This window comes from Chiloscyllium punctatum, chromosome 38, assembly GCF_047496795.1.
Source record: "Chiloscyllium punctatum isolate Juve2018m chromosome 38, sChiPun1.3, whole genome shotgun sequence".
Lineage (NCBI taxonomy): Eukaryota > Metazoa > Chordata > Chondrichthyes > Orectolobiformes > Hemiscylliidae > Chiloscyllium > Chiloscyllium punctatum.
The window spans coordinates 53249230-53267731 of record NC_092776.1 but is presented as its reverse complement, the minus strand read 5'-3'; the positions used below and the strand labels follow the sequence as shown (position 1 = coordinate 53267731).

The 18502-nt window shown below is 40.4% G+C and overlaps 1 protein-coding gene across 1 annotated transcript; it reads left to right on the top strand.

The window, feature by feature from the left end:
* The first annotated feature begins 281 nt into the window (after positions 1-281).
* On the top strand, positions 282-17061 carry cisd1 (CDGSH iron sulfur domain 1). Its single transcript, XM_072557869.1, has 3 exons — positions 282-462; positions 6471-6673; positions 16631-17061. The coding sequence occupies exons 1-3, from the start codon at positions 438-440 to the stop codon at positions 16718-16720; spliced, it is 318 nt and encodes a 105-aa protein (XP_072413970.1). The 5' UTR covers positions 282-437; the 3' UTR covers positions 16721-17061.
* Positions 17062-18502: the final 1441 nt, after the last annotated feature.

Here is an 18502-nt window from a genome sequence, read left to right as displayed (position 1 = left end):
ATGCCCCGGGACCCAATGCCGGCCCGAGTCTGCGCAGTACCGGGTGGTTCGCCTATTCCGTGCCGGCTGAGAGTCTGCGCGATGTTTTCATGACGTCCAGTGCCGTTTGGGAGCCTGCGTGGTGCAGTCGTGATGTGCCGGATGGCCGGGAGCTGTGTGATCGTGACGTCCAACGCCGGCCGGGATTCTGCGCGCTGCTGTCGTGACGTCCAGGATTTTGCGCGGTGCTGTCGTGTTTCCAACGACGGCAAAGCGTCTGCGCAGTGTTGATGTGACGTCAAGTGCCGGCCGGGATTCTGCGCAGTGGCGGACCGGTTGTTCACCCCTTGTGTTCCCTTGCTCTGTCCAAAGGGACGTCCTCGATGGTGTGACTGCGGGAGGGCGACACTGGTTCGGTTGTCCCTGAGGCCGGGAGAGGAGCGTGACCAGCCGGAGTGATGGGGGGCTACTCGAATGTGAAAGGTAATTGTGAGAGCCGGGGGCCTAGTTGTGTCGGTGAGGACCTGGCCTTGGTGAAGACCCCCCGCCCTTGGGGGAAGCTCCTGCTTCGAGGCTACCTACCCCACCCGGTCACCGGCAGCTCAGAGCAGGGGCTCGGGAAAATGTTTGCTGCCAAAACCGGGGATTGGGCGCATCCTGCAATACGCTCTCTGCAGTAATGTCAAGTGGGGAAGGTCACCTCCACCTTCCCCCACCCCACCCCACCCCCTCCCTCAAAAAGCCCTTCAGCATCGCTCCCCACCCCCCAAACACACCGGGACCATCTGGGAGAATACAGCAAATACCTTCTCATCAGTGAATTCTCACCAGGGTGCTCTGGTTGATCTTTTAATGGTTTAGTCTGCTGCTGACATTGAGGCCCGCCTCACCAGGTTCAGGCTGACACTGCTCCCTCATCAACAACTTGCTGCATTTCCTTGCTGCATTTCCGCAGGTTTTCTTTTAACCCATCAACAACCTGTTAAAAAATGTGTTTACTGCTGAAAGTGCCCGGTCTTGTTTGATAAGGAGTGCATTAGCTAGCGCAGTGCATTAAGAAAGGCTATGGCGTGATGTTTGACCAGCGTGCTTTCTAGTAATTTTTCTAATGTTGACCTTTACATCGATAATACATAGCTCACTTGTGCAACTGTATCAACCAAGTTATTGGTTCACTGAACACGGGTTGCAGAAGCATTTTAATTCAGAAAAATTACTCCATTTGCAGATTAGTCATTGGAATTAAAAAAATTAAACTGCTACTAATGTGGAATGTGACATAAATGTGCTTTGCTATTGAAGGTGTTAAACTTGTCAATAGTATGTAGCTGAAATATACTTGTTTTTTATTCAATGGCTTCCTTACTATACGATTCCATGTAATAGCTGTGATGCACTTACAGTAATGCTCCGGAGGCAATATGGTCGCAAATTGGTCTCTATCCAGCTGTATCAGTCTGCAAGTCAATGGATTAGCATAGTGTGCCAAAACTTCTGTCACTGGTCATAGTCATTTTCTGTTCAATCTGCTTTCCTGGACTTTGTCTCAGATTTTTTTTTAGATTAGATTACTTAGTGTGGAAACAGGCCCTTCAGCCCAACAAGTCCACACCGACCCTCTGAAGAGCAACCCACCCAGACCCTTCACCTAACACTACTGGCAATTTAGCATGGCCAGTTCACCTAACCTGCGCATTTTGTTTTGGACTGTGGGAGGAAACCAGAGGAAACCCACACAGACAATGGGAGAATGTGCAAACTCCAGACAGTTGCCTGAGGTGGGAATTGAACCTGGGTCTCTGGCACTGAGGCAGCAGTGCTAACCACTGTGCCACCGTGCTGCCCACAATTTTAGATGAGATTGTCCTTAAGTTTTTGTTTGCCCTGGCTTCCTAAGTTCAAGTGGTTTCTGAGTGAGTCTGGTATATTCAAGAGTCAATGTCCTTTGCAGTCTTTCTGTCAGCAACATTTTAAAAGGAAATAAGGCTGTTTTTTCTCATGGGTTTGTCACTTCAGTTTAAACATTTTGTGAAATTTTACAGTAGATATTGTATAAATTAGTTATTACATCACAAATAGCTGCAATCAGTATTCACTATCACAGTAAAAGCTTGTTAATAAATTGTGCAGTTAAGTTAAATTTTAGAATTCTATTCAATCAATTTACCATTGGTAATATGTTTTAGGAATCTGCAGTTAACAAATAGTCAGTTTTTACAGCAGAGAATGAGGCCCTTTGGCCCATTGGCACAAAAACAATAATCCGATACCTATCTCGTCTAATCCCATTTACCAGCACTTGATCTGTAACATTTTATGCTTTGACATTTTAAATATTCATTTAAATAGTTGTTAAGTCTTAAGGATTCCTCTACCACCCTTTTAAGCAGTGAGTTCCAGATATTTTGATCCCTTTGTATAAAATACTTTTCCTGACATTCCCTCTAATATTCTTGTTCCTCACCTTAAATTTGTCCCCCCAGTTATTGACCCCTCTACTAAGGTGAATCATTACTCCCTATCTATCCTGTCTGTGCACTTTTAATTTTGTACATCTCAATTAGGTACCTCAAAGCCTTAATGAAAACCAAAAAAAAATTGCAGACGCTATAAATCAGAAACAAAAACAGATTATTGGAAAATCTTTACAGGTCTGGCAGAATCTGTGGAGCGAAATCAGAGTTAACATTTTGGGTTGAGTGACCCAGCCTTCTCTGTTCTTAGGTTATGGTTGTTTTCCGACGTAATCTCTCTTCATAGCTGAATCACTCCAGCCCAGATACGCACTGGCAAATCTCTTCTGCACCCTCTAGTGCAAAATTACATGTTTAATTATTAACTGAATTAATACAAGAGTTGTCTCGTTCATGTGGAGCATTCTTGTCTCTAATTCAGCAGTTTGAGATTTCAAGCCCACGTACTGGGGCTCGGCACTTCTGTGCATTTGGAAAAAGTGTACTGTTGGAGTTGCTATCTTTTGAACATGGCATTAGTTTGTCGGACATCTGGTCTTTTGGATAAACATTAAGAGAAAAAGATCCATGGCACCTTTTTGAAGACCAGGGAGCTCTGACTGTTCAGACCAATATTTAGAAGTAATCAAAAGTGTTGATGGAATGTGGAGTTTATCACACATGGTTGAAACGTAAAGGAGAGGAAGTTAGGCTTTGGTTGTGCAGAATCCTAATCAGACTGCCATCAATTTTGAGTGTCATTGGATTGTTTAAAAACTCGATCTTTGTCCACCTGATGTGAACCATAAGCTATGTTTCCCCCATTAATTATCATTAAAATATTGTAAATAGTTTGAGGCTAATAGCACTTCTCCCTGACAACAAATAGGTTAAGAAGTTCCAATGGGTTTTCTTGATGTGGATTGTTTTCAATATGGTGAGCTGGATTTTGTGGTCAGCAAGAATCAGTGGAGCTCTGTGCTGGCCTTGAAGAAAGCTTCCCACACAGATCCAGCTATCCCAGTGCTGTGCATTTCTCTTCTCTGGCAGTTAAAATACTTGGAATTGCACAGTAAAATAGCGGGGAGGACGTCAGCACAGTTTTGTCAAGGGGAGATCATGCCCAATAAATCTGTTAGAATTGTTTGAGGAGGTAACAAGCAAGTTAGACAAAGGAGAGCCAATGGATCTGTTTGGATTTCCAGAAGGCCTTTTTAAAGGTGCCACACAGGAGCCTGCTAAATACGCTCAGAGTCCATGATGTTAGGGGCAAAGTACTGGCATGTATTGATGATTGGCTGATTGCAGAAGGCAGAGAGTTGGGATAAAGTGGTCTTTTTCAGGATGGCAGCCAGTGACTAGTGGAGTTCAGCAGGGATTATTGTTGGGACCACAACTATTCACACTATTCATTAACAGTCTGGACAAAGGAACTGAGGACATTGTTGCTAAGTTTGCAGATGAGCCAAAAATGGGTGGAGGGACAGGTAGGAAGCAAGGAGGCTGCAGAAGGATTTGGATATGTGAGGGGAATGGGCAAAGAAGTGGCAGATGGAATACAGTGTGGGAAAGTGTGAGGTTTATGTACTTTGGTTGGAAGAAACAATGTAGACTATTTTCTAAAGAGAGAAAGGCTTCAGGTTTCCAAAGCACAAAGGGATCTGGCAGTCCTAGTTTTGGATTCTCTTAAGTTCATGCAGGTTCTATTGACAGTTAGGAAGGCAAATGTAATGTTAAGAGGACTAGATGACTAGAGCAGACATGTTCTGCTGAGGCTGTATAAAGCTCTGTACGACTGCATTCAGAATATTGAGCAGTTTTGGCCCCCATATTTAAGAAAGGATGCGCTGGCCACAGAGGGGGTTCAGAAGGGGTTTACAAGAACAATCCTGGGGATGAATAGTTTGTTATAAGAAGAGTGGTTGAGGACTCTGGGTCTGTACCTAATAGAGTTTAGTGGGATGATGGTGAAATCCAATTGAAACTTTCAGAATAATGAGATGTAGTTGCTACTAGTAGGAGAGACTAAGACTTGAGGGCACAGTCTCCGGATGAAGGGATAATCATCTGGAACGGAGATGAGTTTCTCTGTGGAACTCATTGCTGCAGAGGGCTGTGGAGGCCAAGGCATTGAGACAGAGATTGATTCTTGATGAGTAAGGGAATCAAGGTTTACAAGCAGAAGATAGGAGAATGGAGTTGAGAAACATATCAGTCCTGATCAAATTGTGGAACAGAAGTGATGAATGGCCAAATTTTCTCCAAACTTATGGTCTTAAATTTAGCAGCAAGCTCAGTGCATTTGCAAGCATGCAGAAGCATCAATGTCAATGATCAGAATAAGCAGCTAGTCATATTTACAAATTCTTATCGGCAGCAAACCAGAACTTTAAAAACATCTGCAACACAAATTCCCAGCTTGGAGAACAGAACCACAACAACTGATAATCCTTCACTTAATGTGGAGCTGCTGGCATTGGACTGGAGTGGACAATGTCAGAAGTCACACAATGGAGAAAGGAGAAAGTGAGGACTGCAGATGCTGGAGCTCAGAGTTGAGAGTGTAGTGCTGGAAAAGCACAGCAGATCAGGCAGCATCCAAGGAGCAGGCGAATGACGTTCCGGGCATGATTCCTGCTGCTGTGCTTTTCCAGTACTATGCTCTTAGAAGTCTTTCAGTACCAGGTTCTGGTCCAACCGGCTTGTTTGAAATCTCAACCTTTCGGAATACTGCTGCTTTGTCAGGGTGAAGTCACCCAATGAAGGGTCAGCACTCTGAAAGCCTGTGATTTTAAATACACCAGGTTATAATCCAACAGGTTTATGATTTCTGCCCTTTTTAATCTATTTAAATTTTCAGATAGCAAAATAAATTAAGGCTTTAGAAGCTGATGTGAATAATTGTTTTATTTGATAAAATTTATCAGTTTATAAATATAAAAAATTTTTCAGGGCCATTGAAAATGTTTAATGATAATTATGAAGATTGTACGCTTTAATTGCTTGGACAATTCACTCTGGAAGGACCTCAATAGTGCACCCAGTGCGTCAGTATAGAATGGCAGAAATTTATGGATTTCTAGATTATTTTGCATATAAATGAACTCCTTAAATTGCAAAGTTAAAAATCACACAACACCAGGTTATAGTCATACATGTTTATTTGGAAGCACTAGCTTTCAAAGTGCTGCTCCTTCATCAGGTGGTTGTGAAATTGCAGTCATTTTCATTAGGGCAACACTATAGAGTACCAATGGGAAGCACTGACAGTTTTACCATAATTATCGCACTGCCCTCTCTGGGTTAGAACATAGAGATCATTACGATTTCTTCTGCATTGCATTGCAAATTCAGTGACAGTTTTCACTACTATTTTAGACATTTAGTATCGTGAGTTAGGATAGCTTTAGCTGTTGTGTTCATTTTTATGATGCAGTTATTTTAATTCAACAAGCCCCTCAGATTTATAGAAGCTAACATTGTGTAGTATTTATAACTGCTGTTGTTTTGTAATTTAAGCCTGATTGTTTCTAAAAAAGCCTTGATCGCTATAATCTACAGGACCTGATTTAAAGTATTAGCATATTTGGGAATGTCTTCAATGTTTATTTAGAGAGAGTCATTTCCGGTTTATTCACTTGGGGATTCCAATGTTTATCTTTTTAATTGCCCAGTACAAATAGTTAACAAACTGATTTTATTTGGAACCTTGATGCTTGTAAGATAAGAATATGTTTTTACAAATACTGCCCTTTTTCAACTAAAACAAGTAATTTTGTCATACATTTGTGCTCAGGTTTACATGTTAGTTATAATACAATGTACACATCATGAAGCCTGTCTTTAACATAAATATTAGTTTAATTCACACCATCCCATAATTTGAACTTGAGACAGTTCAGCACAATGATTTCTTGGTTACTTAGTTCATTTCTCTAGATGTACAGTTTTCCACTTAATTGCTGCCATTGTATATAATTTAGGAAAATTCATGTATGTTATTTAATCCAATTTTTTTTGTGTTCTTGGTTTAAACAGAATGGGTTGCAGCAATTTCACTGACGATTGGAGCAGCTGCTGTTGGTTACCTTGCCTACAGATCTTTATATTCCAGAGACAAGTGCCGTAAATCATTGGTTAATCTTGACATCCAGAAGGATACCCCTAAAGTTGTGCATGCATTTGATGTTGAAGACCTAGGGGATAAAGCAGTGTATTGTAGATGCTGGCGGTCTAAACAGGTAAGAATGTTAATTTGCTTACCCCCATTACATGTCATGGGAACATTGTAAAACTGAGAAGAGTGAGGCAATATGATCCCATTTTATCCCAATGGATGTGGGATGGACCGCAAAAGAGCGAGTGGAATGATGAATTGGGTAAATATGTTTGATGAAAGTAAGGGGTATATGGGGTCTATTTCCTGGTTACTAGATCTCTATCCCAATGTTCCTATTCAGTCTGTCTGTTTTGTTTTCAATTTAGTAATGTGAAAATGCAAAACTTTTGCATCAAAATGTAAATGTTAATTTTTAAGTATGTCTGAAAAAAATATCATGACTTGTCATGAAAAGTAATATTTCATTTGGGATGGTGTTGATTTTTGGAGGCAGTGTGAATAAGGAATTTTTTAAAAAATTCATTCATGGAATCTGGATATCTTGGGTTAGGCCAGCATTTATCACCCATTCCTAGTTGGCCTTGAAAAGATGGTAGTGAGCCAACATCTTAAATCACTCCAGTCCTGGGGTAGTGTTCATTTAGAACTAAGAATCATCCTATCCCAGTGGTCTTTCTCACTGCCCCTCAACACCACTATCCTGCTGCTGAAGAAAAAAATTGAACACCCTTGTCAATGGACAAGTGTCAACAAATCTGGAAGCAGCCGTTAACCCTGGAGGACCACTAATCCTCCTGCCTTTCCTCTATTTGAATTGCAGGATGCCAGATGTTCTTTGCTCAGACTTAGCAAACTGAAGGAAGTAAACCGAATCAATTGGACCAAAGAAAGGACCGAGTTAGCAGAGATGGAGTGAATCCTTAGAGTATAAAGGCAGTAGGGGTATGCTTAAGAGGGAAACCAGGAGGGTAAAAAGGAGACATGAGATAGCTTTGGCAAATAGGGTTAAGGAGAGTCCAAAGGGATTCTATAAATAAATTAAGAACAAAGGGGTAACTAGGGAGGGAATGGGGCCCCTCAAAAATCAGCAAGGCACCCTATGTGTGGAACTGCAGGAGATGGGGAAGATATTAAATGAGTATTTTGCATTAGCATTTTCTGTGGAGAAGCACATGGAAGATATAGAATGTGGGGAAATAGATGGTGACATCTTGAAAAACGTCCAAATTACAGATGTGCTGGATGTCTTAAAATGCATAAAGATGGATAAATCTCTAGGACCTGATCAGGTGTAACCTAGAATACTGTGGGAAGCTAGGGAACAGATTGCTTGGCTCCTTGCTGAGATATTTGTATCATCAATAGTCACGGGTGAGGTGCTGGAAGACTGGAGGTTGGCTAATGTGGTGCCATTATTTAAGAAAGGTGGTAAGGACAAGCTAGTGACTGTAGACTGGTGAGCCTGACATCGGTAATGGGCAAGTTGTTGTAGGGAATCCTGAGGGACAGGATTTACATGCATTTGGAAAGGTAAGGACTGATTAGAATAGTCAACATGGCTTTGTGCATGGGAATCATGTCTCACAAACTTGATTCTTTTTTTTGAAGAAATAACTAAGAGGATTGATGAGAACAGAGCAGTGAACGTGATCTATATGGACTCCAGTAAGGCGTTCGACAAGGTTCCTTATAATGGACTGGTTAGCAAGGTTTGATCACAGGGAATACAGAGAGAGCTAGGTATTTGGATACAGAACTGGCTCAGAGGTAGAAGAGAGAGGGTGATGGTGAAGGGTTGTTTTCCAGATTGGAGGCCTGTGACCAGTGGAGTGCCACAAGAATTGGTGCTGGGTCCTCTACTTTTTGTCATTTACATAAATGATTTGGATGTGAACATCGGAGTTATAGTTTCTAAGTTTGCAGATGACTCCAAAATTGGAGGTGTCGTGGAAAGCAAAGAAGGTTTCTTCAGATAACAACGGGATCTTGATCAGATGGGCCAATGGGCTGAGGAGTGGCAGATGGAGTTTAATTTAGATAAATGTGAGTTGCTGCATTTTGGAAAAGCGAGTTTTCGCAGGACTTATACACATAATTAAAAGGTCCTGGGGTGTATTGCCGGACTACAGGTTCATGCTTCCTTGAAAATGGAGTCTCAGGTAGATAGGATAGTGGAGGCAGTGTTTGATATGCTTTCATTTAATGATTAGAGCATCAAGTATAGGAGTTAGGAGGTCATGTTGCAGTTGTACAGGACATTGGTTAGGCCACTTTTGGAATATTGTGTGCAATTCTGGTTTCCCTCCTTTAGGAAAGATGTTGTGAAACTTGAAAGGGTTCAGAAAAGATTTACTAGGATGTTACCAGGTTTGGAGTGTTTAAGTTATAGGGAAAGGCTGAATAGGCTGGGGCTGTTTTCCCTGCAATGTCGGAAGCTGAGTGGTGACCATATAGAGGTTTATCAAATCATGAGGGGCATGGATAGGGTAAATAGACAAGGTCTTTTCGCTGAGTTGAGGGAGTCCAGAACTAGAGAACATAGGTTAAGGGTGAGAGGGGAAAGATTCAAAAGGGACCTAAGGGGCAACTATTTCATGCAGAGGGTGGCGTGTGTTGAATGAGCTTCCAGTGGAAGTGGTGGAGGCTGGTACAATTCCAGCATTTAAAAAGCATCTGGATGGGTATATGAATAGGAAGGGTTTAGAGGGATATGGGCCAAGTGCTGGCAAATGGGACTAGATTAGGTTCGGGTATCTGGTCGGCATGGATGAGTTGGACCGAAGGATCTGTTTCCATGCTGTACATCTCTGACTCTAAGATCACAAACACTAGGAAGGAAGTAAAGCCTCAAAGTTCTGTTCCTCGATATTTTTTTTAACCTGTGATTGTTTCCTTCTGTTCACTCTGAGACCAACCTGAGAGTAAGTGCTTGCAAGTCATTTGTTCCTGTTATCTGCCCAATACTTGGGCAATTGGAATGAGAATAGGATATCAGTAACAATCAATGTAGATGGGAAATTTATCTTGTCACTGAAGTAGATACGCCTTTTCAACTTGAAACTGTGCAGGACAGTGGCAAGTGAAATTACATACAGGTATTGTCCTATTAATAAATTTTGTCACCTGAGCTGGCTCCTTATGATAAGTCATCCACACTAGTTCACCAATGTTTACAAAGTTTGCTGCTTTGCACTGAGCTCCTAAACTCAAGCAGTTGATGCAAATTAGGAATTGTATTACAGACAGCAGGAAAGCACAATGCATTGGAAGAAATAAAATGGATGGTACACCACCAGCATAGTGTCAAGGAGTTGTGATAGGCCTGATGTAAAAGTGTACAACAATCGCGATTTAGTCATCAAAGCTAACAAGGTTGACCCTCATTCGTGTCCTAATCAAATCATACCTTGGTTCTGTGTCCAAGTTCTGATCAGGATATAACTGTGAAACTCAGAAGTGTTTGTGACATTCCCAGAAAAACCCCAGAGACTGATCTGTATTGTAGAAGGAATGAGGAAACGTTAGTACTTGTGCTTTTGAAGCCTAATTCTGATCTGATACCATCCTGATCGTCATTAACTTTGCCAAAGTTCTCAAGTGTCTCAAGGTCCATTCTTTGTCTTTTGTCTTCATCTGATAAATTATCCAGAGAGATTGCCTTTTTGTTTTCTTTCTTTTGGAGTTGAGGAGTGTATATAACATTGGGGTTCCCTTATGCATATCAGGAGAAAGTATTTGTTCAGCGCATTTACCTTCTGATGGTCCTTGTTTATAGCCCTTTGTGTATTTTTTGATTTGCATTCTTTTCTCTGACTACTCTTAGACTGTAAAATTCCATTGCTGTTGTGAAAGAGTATCTTGTTTTTTCACCTGTTGCTGTGTCATTCTTCCAAATCTTGTACTCATCTAATTGTGTTAACAGTTACAACATCTAATTTTATCAATCACATATCCCCTGTATTTTGTGTTTACTTATTTTACTTATTTATGAATCCATGTTTATCCAGTTACTTAATTTAACTAAGTTGTTGTAAAAGCTCAGCAGGTCAGGCAGCATCTGTGAAGAGAAATCAGAGTTTGTTTCAGGTCTGGTGACCCTTCCTCAGAACCCTTGACCAGATCTGAAACATTAACTCTGATTTCTCTTCACAGATGTTGCCTGACCTGCTGAGCTTTTACAACAACTTCTATTTTTGTTTCTGATTTACAGCATGTGCAGTCCATTTAGTTTTTATTATTTTACATGTTCAGCACAAACCTTTTACGATGTTGTAAAGCAGTTGTCTGCTATTCAAGTATTCTGGAATGCCTATTCCCAAAACTATCCAATTAACCTTAATTGTTTAATCTCTTTGCAGTGAGCTGGCTCCTGCTTTTAGTATTTCTGAGCCCAGATCATGGATCATCCCATTATTTTCTTTGGCTTAGGTGCTGTTACTCATATCTTCTGGAGGATGTCCAGGTCATTTAGTGTTGTAGGACAAGATTTATATTGCTTTTTATCACTTCTCTGAAGCATGGTTCTTGAAGCTATTGTACATCTTTAGTGATCAGCTATGCTCTGAAACTCTAATATTTCCAATTTATATTTGGCTGATTGCAGTTGCCCATTAAATTTTTTTTTTCACTTGTCCTAGTTTATTTATGGAACAAACTTCACCAGTGGGAACATTTGCTGAGGGAAGATTTTAAATCCACTGTCTAAAATCATTATGTTTTATATCCTTGTGTTGAGCACAGAAACCTTCTTTGGATTGGACACTGTCTTATAGGCCACAAAATGCATCAAAAATGGAGCCTGAAGAAATATTTTTTAATACATGTGCACTGTGTGGAAATCAAAAAAATCATTTAAGCAATCAAAGCCATAAATTTCATCCTGTGTGGTTGATCACTGTGCATTGTCCCTCTTTGCACTTAATCTGTCAGGAGATTTTGACATTGTTGACCACACCATCCTGGTCTTAACATCTTGCCTCCGACAAGCTCAATGAGGTGGACCTTACTTTGAGATAACTTTGACTATCCAATCATATCCAGTGCAGCCAAGCAATGACTTATTTACTTGTGATGCAATTGCAGGTCATGGGATCAGGTTCCACAAATGCTTGCTACTGGCATTCATCTCTATTTCTGCACCACCTCTCCATTGTTCTGACTGCCTTCTCACATTATATTTGATGATGCACAATTTCCTCCTGTTAGATATTGGGAAGGCAGGCTCCGTTGTCTTGCTTTCCTGTTCAAAACTTCACAGCCTCGCAATCATGTCTGACTCATTCCATAGGTGAATCAGATTATTTGCAAGCTGAGCCTTCATTTGCCAGCTTCACAATCACAAAGATATATTGCTTCCACCTCTACAGTGTCCTACATCTCTGCCCCACTCCATCTGGAATCCTTATCCATAATATTATGTCCAAACTTGGTACATCCATGGCTCTCCTGACCAGCCTCCAAATACACACAGCATCTGTTTTTACCTGTCCCAGCCCAGGTACTGCCCATCAATCATCAATGCAACCTGATTCATGTTGGTTATTAGTCCACAACATCTGAAATATTCAATCTTTTGCTTAAATTCTTGATGATCTCTAATCTTATCCATTCCTTGAACTGTCTGATAACTCCACATTCTATGACTCGAAGAGGTTAGAGATAGAGATGTACAGCACGGAAACAGACCCATCGGTCCAACTCGTCCATGCCGACCAGATATCCCAATCCAATCGAGTCCCACTTGCCAGCACTCAGCCCAAATCCCTCTAAACCCTTTCTGTTCATATAACCATCCAGATGCCTCTTAAATGTTGCAATTGTACCAGCCTCCACCACTTCCTCTGGCAGCCCATTCCACACACGCACCATCCTCTGCATGAAAATGTTGCCCCTTCGGTCTATTTAATATCATTCCCTTCTCACCCTAAACCTATGCCCTCTAGTTCTGGACTCCCCCACCCCAGGGAAAAGACGTTATCTGTTTACCTATCCATGCCCCTCATGATTTTATAAACCTTGATAAGTTCACCCCTCAGCCTCTGAAGCTCCAGGGAAAACATCCCTAGCCTATTCAACTTCTCCCTACAGCTCAAATCCTCCAATGCTGGCAATCCTTGTAAATCTTTTCTGAATCCTTTCAACTTTCATAACATTATTCCGATAGAAAGGAGACCAGACTTGCACACAGTTTACCAAAAGTGGCCTAACCAATGTCCTGTACAGCCACAACATGACTTCCCAACTCCTATACTCAGTACTCTGACTAATAAAGGAAAGCATATCGAACGCCTTCTTCATTATACTATCTACCTGCGACTCTCCTTTCAAGGAGCTATGAACCTGCACTCCAAGGTCTCTTTGTTCAGCAACACTCCCTAGGACCTTACCATTAAGTGTATAAGTCCTGCTGAGATTTGCTTTCCCAAAATGCAACACCTTGCATTTATCTAAATTAAACTCCATCTGCCACTCCTCAGCCCATTGGCCGATCTGATCAAGATTATATTGTTATCTGAGGTAACCTCCTTCGCTGTCCACTACACCTCCAATTTTGGTATCATCTGCAAACTTAGAAACTAAATGACAAAAAGTAGGGGACCCAGCAGTGATCCTTGTGGCTTTTCACTGGTCACAGGTCTCCAGTCTGAAAAACAATCCTCCACTAACAACATCTGTTTTCTATCTTTGAGCCAGTTTTTTATCCAACTGGCTAGTTCGTCCTGTATTCCATGAGATCTAACCTTGTTGACCAGTCTCCCATGGGGAACCTTGTCGAACGCCTTACTGAAGTCCATATAGATCACGTCTACCACTCTACCCTCATCAATCCTCTTTGTTACTTCTTCAGAAAACTCAATCAAGTTTGTGAGACATGATTTCTCACGCACAAAGCCACATTGACTATCCCTAATCAGTCCTTGCCTTTCCAAATAAATGTACATCCTGTCTCTCAGGATTCCCTCCAACAACTTTTCCACCACTAACGTCTATAGATCCCTGGCTTGTCTTTACCACCCTTCTTAAATAGTGGCACCACATTAGCCAACCTCTCGTCTTCTGGCACCTCACCTGTGACTATCAATAATTTAAATATCTCAGCAAGAGGCCCAGCAATCACTTCCCACAGAGTTCTCGGTCTTGGAGAATTATCTACCTTTGTGCATTTCAAGACATCCAGCACCACCACCTCTGTAATATGGACATTTTTCAAGATGTCACCATCTATTTCCCTACATTCTATATATTCAATGTCCTTTTCCACACTAAGCACTGAGGAAAATACTCGTTTAGCATCTTCCCCCATCTCCTGCGGCTCCACACAAAGGCCACCTTGCTGATCTTTGAGGGGCCCTATTCGCTCCCTAGTTACCCTTTTGTCCTTAATGCATTTGTAAAAACCCTTTGGATTCTCCTTAATCCTACTTCCCAAAGCTATCTCATGTCCCCTTTTTGCCCTTCTGATTTCCCTCTTAAGTATACTCCTACTGCCTTCATAATCTAAGGATTCCCTCGATCTATACTGACATAAGCTTCCTTTTTTTTCTTAATCAAACTCTGAATTTCTTTCATCATCAAGCTTTCCCTAGATCTACCAGCCTTTCCTTTCACCCTAACAGGAATATACTGTCTCTGTACTGTTGTTGAGAATGTGTATCGGGTATGAGCAAGTTGAGAAAGAGTTAAGTTTTGAGTTTTGTGAAGCAAAAGGTTCAGCTGAGCACGACTCAGATCAGATATGAACTTGCAATTAACAATGGGGTGCTGGAGGTAAGGGTAATAGGTTAACAAGGTGGAAAAGCATTCATTATGTACAGCCATTTAACAATATTGGAAACATTCAGTATGTGAGGTCAGTTAATAAGCTGAAAGGTATTCATTATATGAAGCCAGTTAAGGTTAAGAACGTTCATTGTGTAACAGCAGATGGCTTAATGTTTACTGTTGATGCTCGTTGATTGTAATAGTCACCAGTCAGTATGTATGTTGCCTTATCTGGATGCTGCTCCCTATAAAATGACTGTATAATTCATTAATAAACTGCTATTCCAGAGAAGACAGAGAATTCCTGTCTCTGTGCACATGGGCTATCGTTCTCTCTCCCTCCAGGGCCTGCAATAAAGATGGAGGTACAGCTGTACTATGTCTCTGAGCATTTTGCTTCAACTGAGGGGGAGGAACGGGACAACATCGTTATCTAATTTCTGAAGCTGCCCATTTTCCAGCCGTCCCTTTATCTACAAACGATTGTCCCCAGTCAGCATTTGAAAGTTCTTGCTTAATACCATCAAAATTGGCCTTTCTCCAATTTAGAACTTTACCTTTTAGACCTGGTCTATCCTTTTCCATCACTGTTTTAAACCTAATAGAATTATGATCACTGGCCCCAAAGTGCTCCCCCACTGACACCTCAGTTACCTGCCCTGCCTTATTTCTCACAAGTAGGTAAAGTTTGCACTCGACTAAGGGCCGTTTCTGCTTCTTGCAATCTGCAGACCCAGAAAATAGCACCGTCTTATTCCTCTACAAAACACTACTGCAGGCTAGCTTAATACTTATGGCTTATATTTTTAAGTTTAATCAAGAGACTTATCTCAATAAAACATATAATCAAGAAAGAATCTACTCTACTCACTAATGCAGACTTAAAACAAGACCACACATAAATCTATTCAATCTCTGTTTCTGTGCTGTGACCTCTCTCAAACAGGTTCCTCCAAGATCAGTTGTGAACTTCAATGTTTGTTCATTTTCCCAAATGCACTCTGATATCCAGCGATACATGAATTCAACATTGAAGGCAGTAACTGTGCAGGTTCACTGCTGTGTCAGTTAGCACTGTGGGTTTCTCTTTCTCTTTCAGTCCTGCACTGACCGTGTGCTGCCTTTGTCTGTTCCCCCTCCTTTTTAAAAGTGCCATTGTTTTGCCTTTTTGTTTTCTGCAATGTTCCAAAACAATGCAAATGCATATAAAAGAGTAATTGCTGCTCCTGGAATTCGAGGAAATCACATAAAATATCTCAAAAAAAGAAGTAGCCTGTTACAGCCAGAAATTTTTCCCGTCCTTCATCTTGGATTATCCCGAATTGTGCCTTCACCCAACTGTGGGTGGTGATGGGTCTACAGCCAGCCAGCCAGCCTTACACTCTGGAATTCCATCCAAAAATCCTCTTTTAACATCCCCCTTTGTTGATCAGATTATTAGTCTTCCCTCGATATTTTGTTCATTTTTCAGCATTGCTTAGTGTTTGATTATGTCTTGAATAGTATCGTTGGACATATTGATGAAAGTAGCTGAACACAAGTTGTTAATTATTCACAGTTCGTGTCTCTCTTTTAAATTCCACCATTTCATTTATGCGTCTCCTGATTCCTCCTCTGAAATGAATCACTTCACAGTTCATTCTTGATGAAGGGCTTATGCCCGAAACATTGATTCTCCAGCTCCTCGGATGCTGCCTGACCTGCTGCGCTTTGCCAGCACCACACACTCAACTCTGTTCTCCAGTATCTGCAGTCCTCACTTTCTCTCACTTTATACGCATCTCAGTTTCACGGTCTAACAATGTTCTCTGTCCAGATCTGCTGCTATTCTCTCCACCAAAGGTTACACTTGCAAGTTTGCTACCTATTGGAAATATTTGAACTGTTGCTATCTATATCCAAAGGCAGGTACAAAATAAGAAAAAATGGATACATTCCATAAAAAGTTAAAACCGTCTGAATTTTATCATTTGCAACATTTTGCTGACTCCTTGGAGGGGATCAATATAGACTCCCTCCAGTCCGAAAAAATATCTGTTCAGTACATACCCTGTGCTTCCTGTCCATTAGCTAATTCCTTACTGTCCCTTTAAATCTTATAGCTGTCAGTTTTGCTCTCAAGCCTATTCTATAGCACTTTATTGAATATTTTTTGAAAGTTTGTTACTTTCCTTGAGCTTTACAACTGACATCATCCCTGTCCAAAAGTGAAGTGAAGTGAAGAAGAATTTTCTTACGTTTGTGCATTAAACCTAAAACCAGAAACCTGTGCTTGAACTAGAAAACTAACTTTTTCTCTTTTTTTTTTGTATTTCAGTTCCCAATGTGTGATGGTTCTCACACCAAACACAATGAAGAAACTGGAGACAATGTAGGGCCACTGATAATCAAAAAAAGAGAAGTCTGATCTAAGGATATTTTAATTAAGAAACTGTCAGAACATGTTCTGTATCAATGTACAGATAATTGCACACCATGCAAGGTGTAAAATGAAATAGATGTAAGCTATGTAGTTCAGACCTGAATTTTTTTATCAAGGTCCATTCTGTGAGACTGTGAAAACACTAATCTTGGCCTTTATCATTTAAGATGTTCTCATAAAATGTCTGTGATTGGTGGTATTTTCTTGTGTGTGTGTGTGAAGTAAAATATTGTAGTAGTACAATGTGAAAATAATTTTTCTAAATTGTAGACATTATTATTTTGATTATTTTACAAAGTCAGATCAATAAAGGATTGAGTTTGAAATCTGTGTTCTACTGTTTTAGCTAATGCTTTGAGGGAACAAAAGACGTTTTTGTATAGCACCTTTCACAACCGCTGCACGCCTCAAGTAACTTTACTGTCTGTGAAGTATTTTTGAGTACAAAGCACAGTTAAACGATTGTTGCTTTGGGCAAGATGTAGTTTACAAAAAGATGTTCTGCCCAAGTCTAAAATAATATGCTTGCTTTCAATTTGAACGTGGATGAGAATGGGGAAAAAACCCTCTGCTCCAAAAGAGCAAAAAAACTCAAAAGATGCCCGCTCTCTCAAAACGCAGTCTAGTTATGATTTAAACTTTCTCATACTATCTGCACCCCTAGTCAACTCATTCTACACATTCAACACTATTGTTTTTTAAGAAAAGTATTTAAATAAAACCCATACATTACCTTTGTCAAAGTTAGAACTGAGAGATGAACAGCTTTGAAATCATTCAGAATCTCAACCACTTTAACAACATTTCCTTTGTGCATTTTCTTCAGAATGTATAGACTCTAGTTGTTCCTTGCTTAATTACTTTAAGACAAGTATCAGTTTGATCTTTTTTTTCCCGCACCGTATTTGAATGTAAATAATTTACACAGCAAGATTTTTTTTATTTAATTGAATGAGTAAAACTTGCATGTTTTAGACAAAATGACTGGAGTACTTATGTGGAAATAGGGCATTTTGAAACATGTATGCTTGATAAATCGTAAAACTCTCAGTATGTTTTTGTACTTGCACATAAATGTAGCAACTAGATAAATGTAAAAAATTTTATACCATGTAAAATCTTTCATTTAGCCAAGAAGTCAATTCTCCATCATATTTCAATTCCGAAGTATATAAATTAGTCCCAGGGCAGAGGGAATTTGTAACTCTGATTACTTCATTCCTAAAAAAAGACTTTTGTTAAGTTTACTGTTGATTCTCGGGTCTTTTCAGTCATTAATGAAATGTGTGTTTCAGGTTCTGTACTTCCACATTTGAAAGAATGGTAGTCGAAATGAGCACAGTTTACAAAAAAAAATCGGTCTTTGATTTAAGACTGGGTTCAGGAGAGTCTTTTTCTGTTATTAATCTTTGTCTCCACTGCTTTCTGGACGAAAAGAATTCCAGCGTCGTTGAATGTTATCAAAGCGGAGGTAGGTAGTTTTTTGGCTAGCAAGGAAGTCAGTTATTGGGGATAGTGAGAATATGGAGCTGAGCCTTCGTCAGATCTCACATAATTTCATTGAATGGCAGAGCAATCTCAAACGCCTTGTCAGTATTCATGCTTTTAACTTGCTGCATCATTGACAGTCTCGATTAAGTGATCTGGTGTAGCTGATCAGGTAGTACTGCACATCACTGTTTCAAGACACAATTCCGCACACCAGTCTCTACAACCTCGTAGAACAGTTTTGCTGATATATCATTTTTAGTTTTCTTTGACAAATCT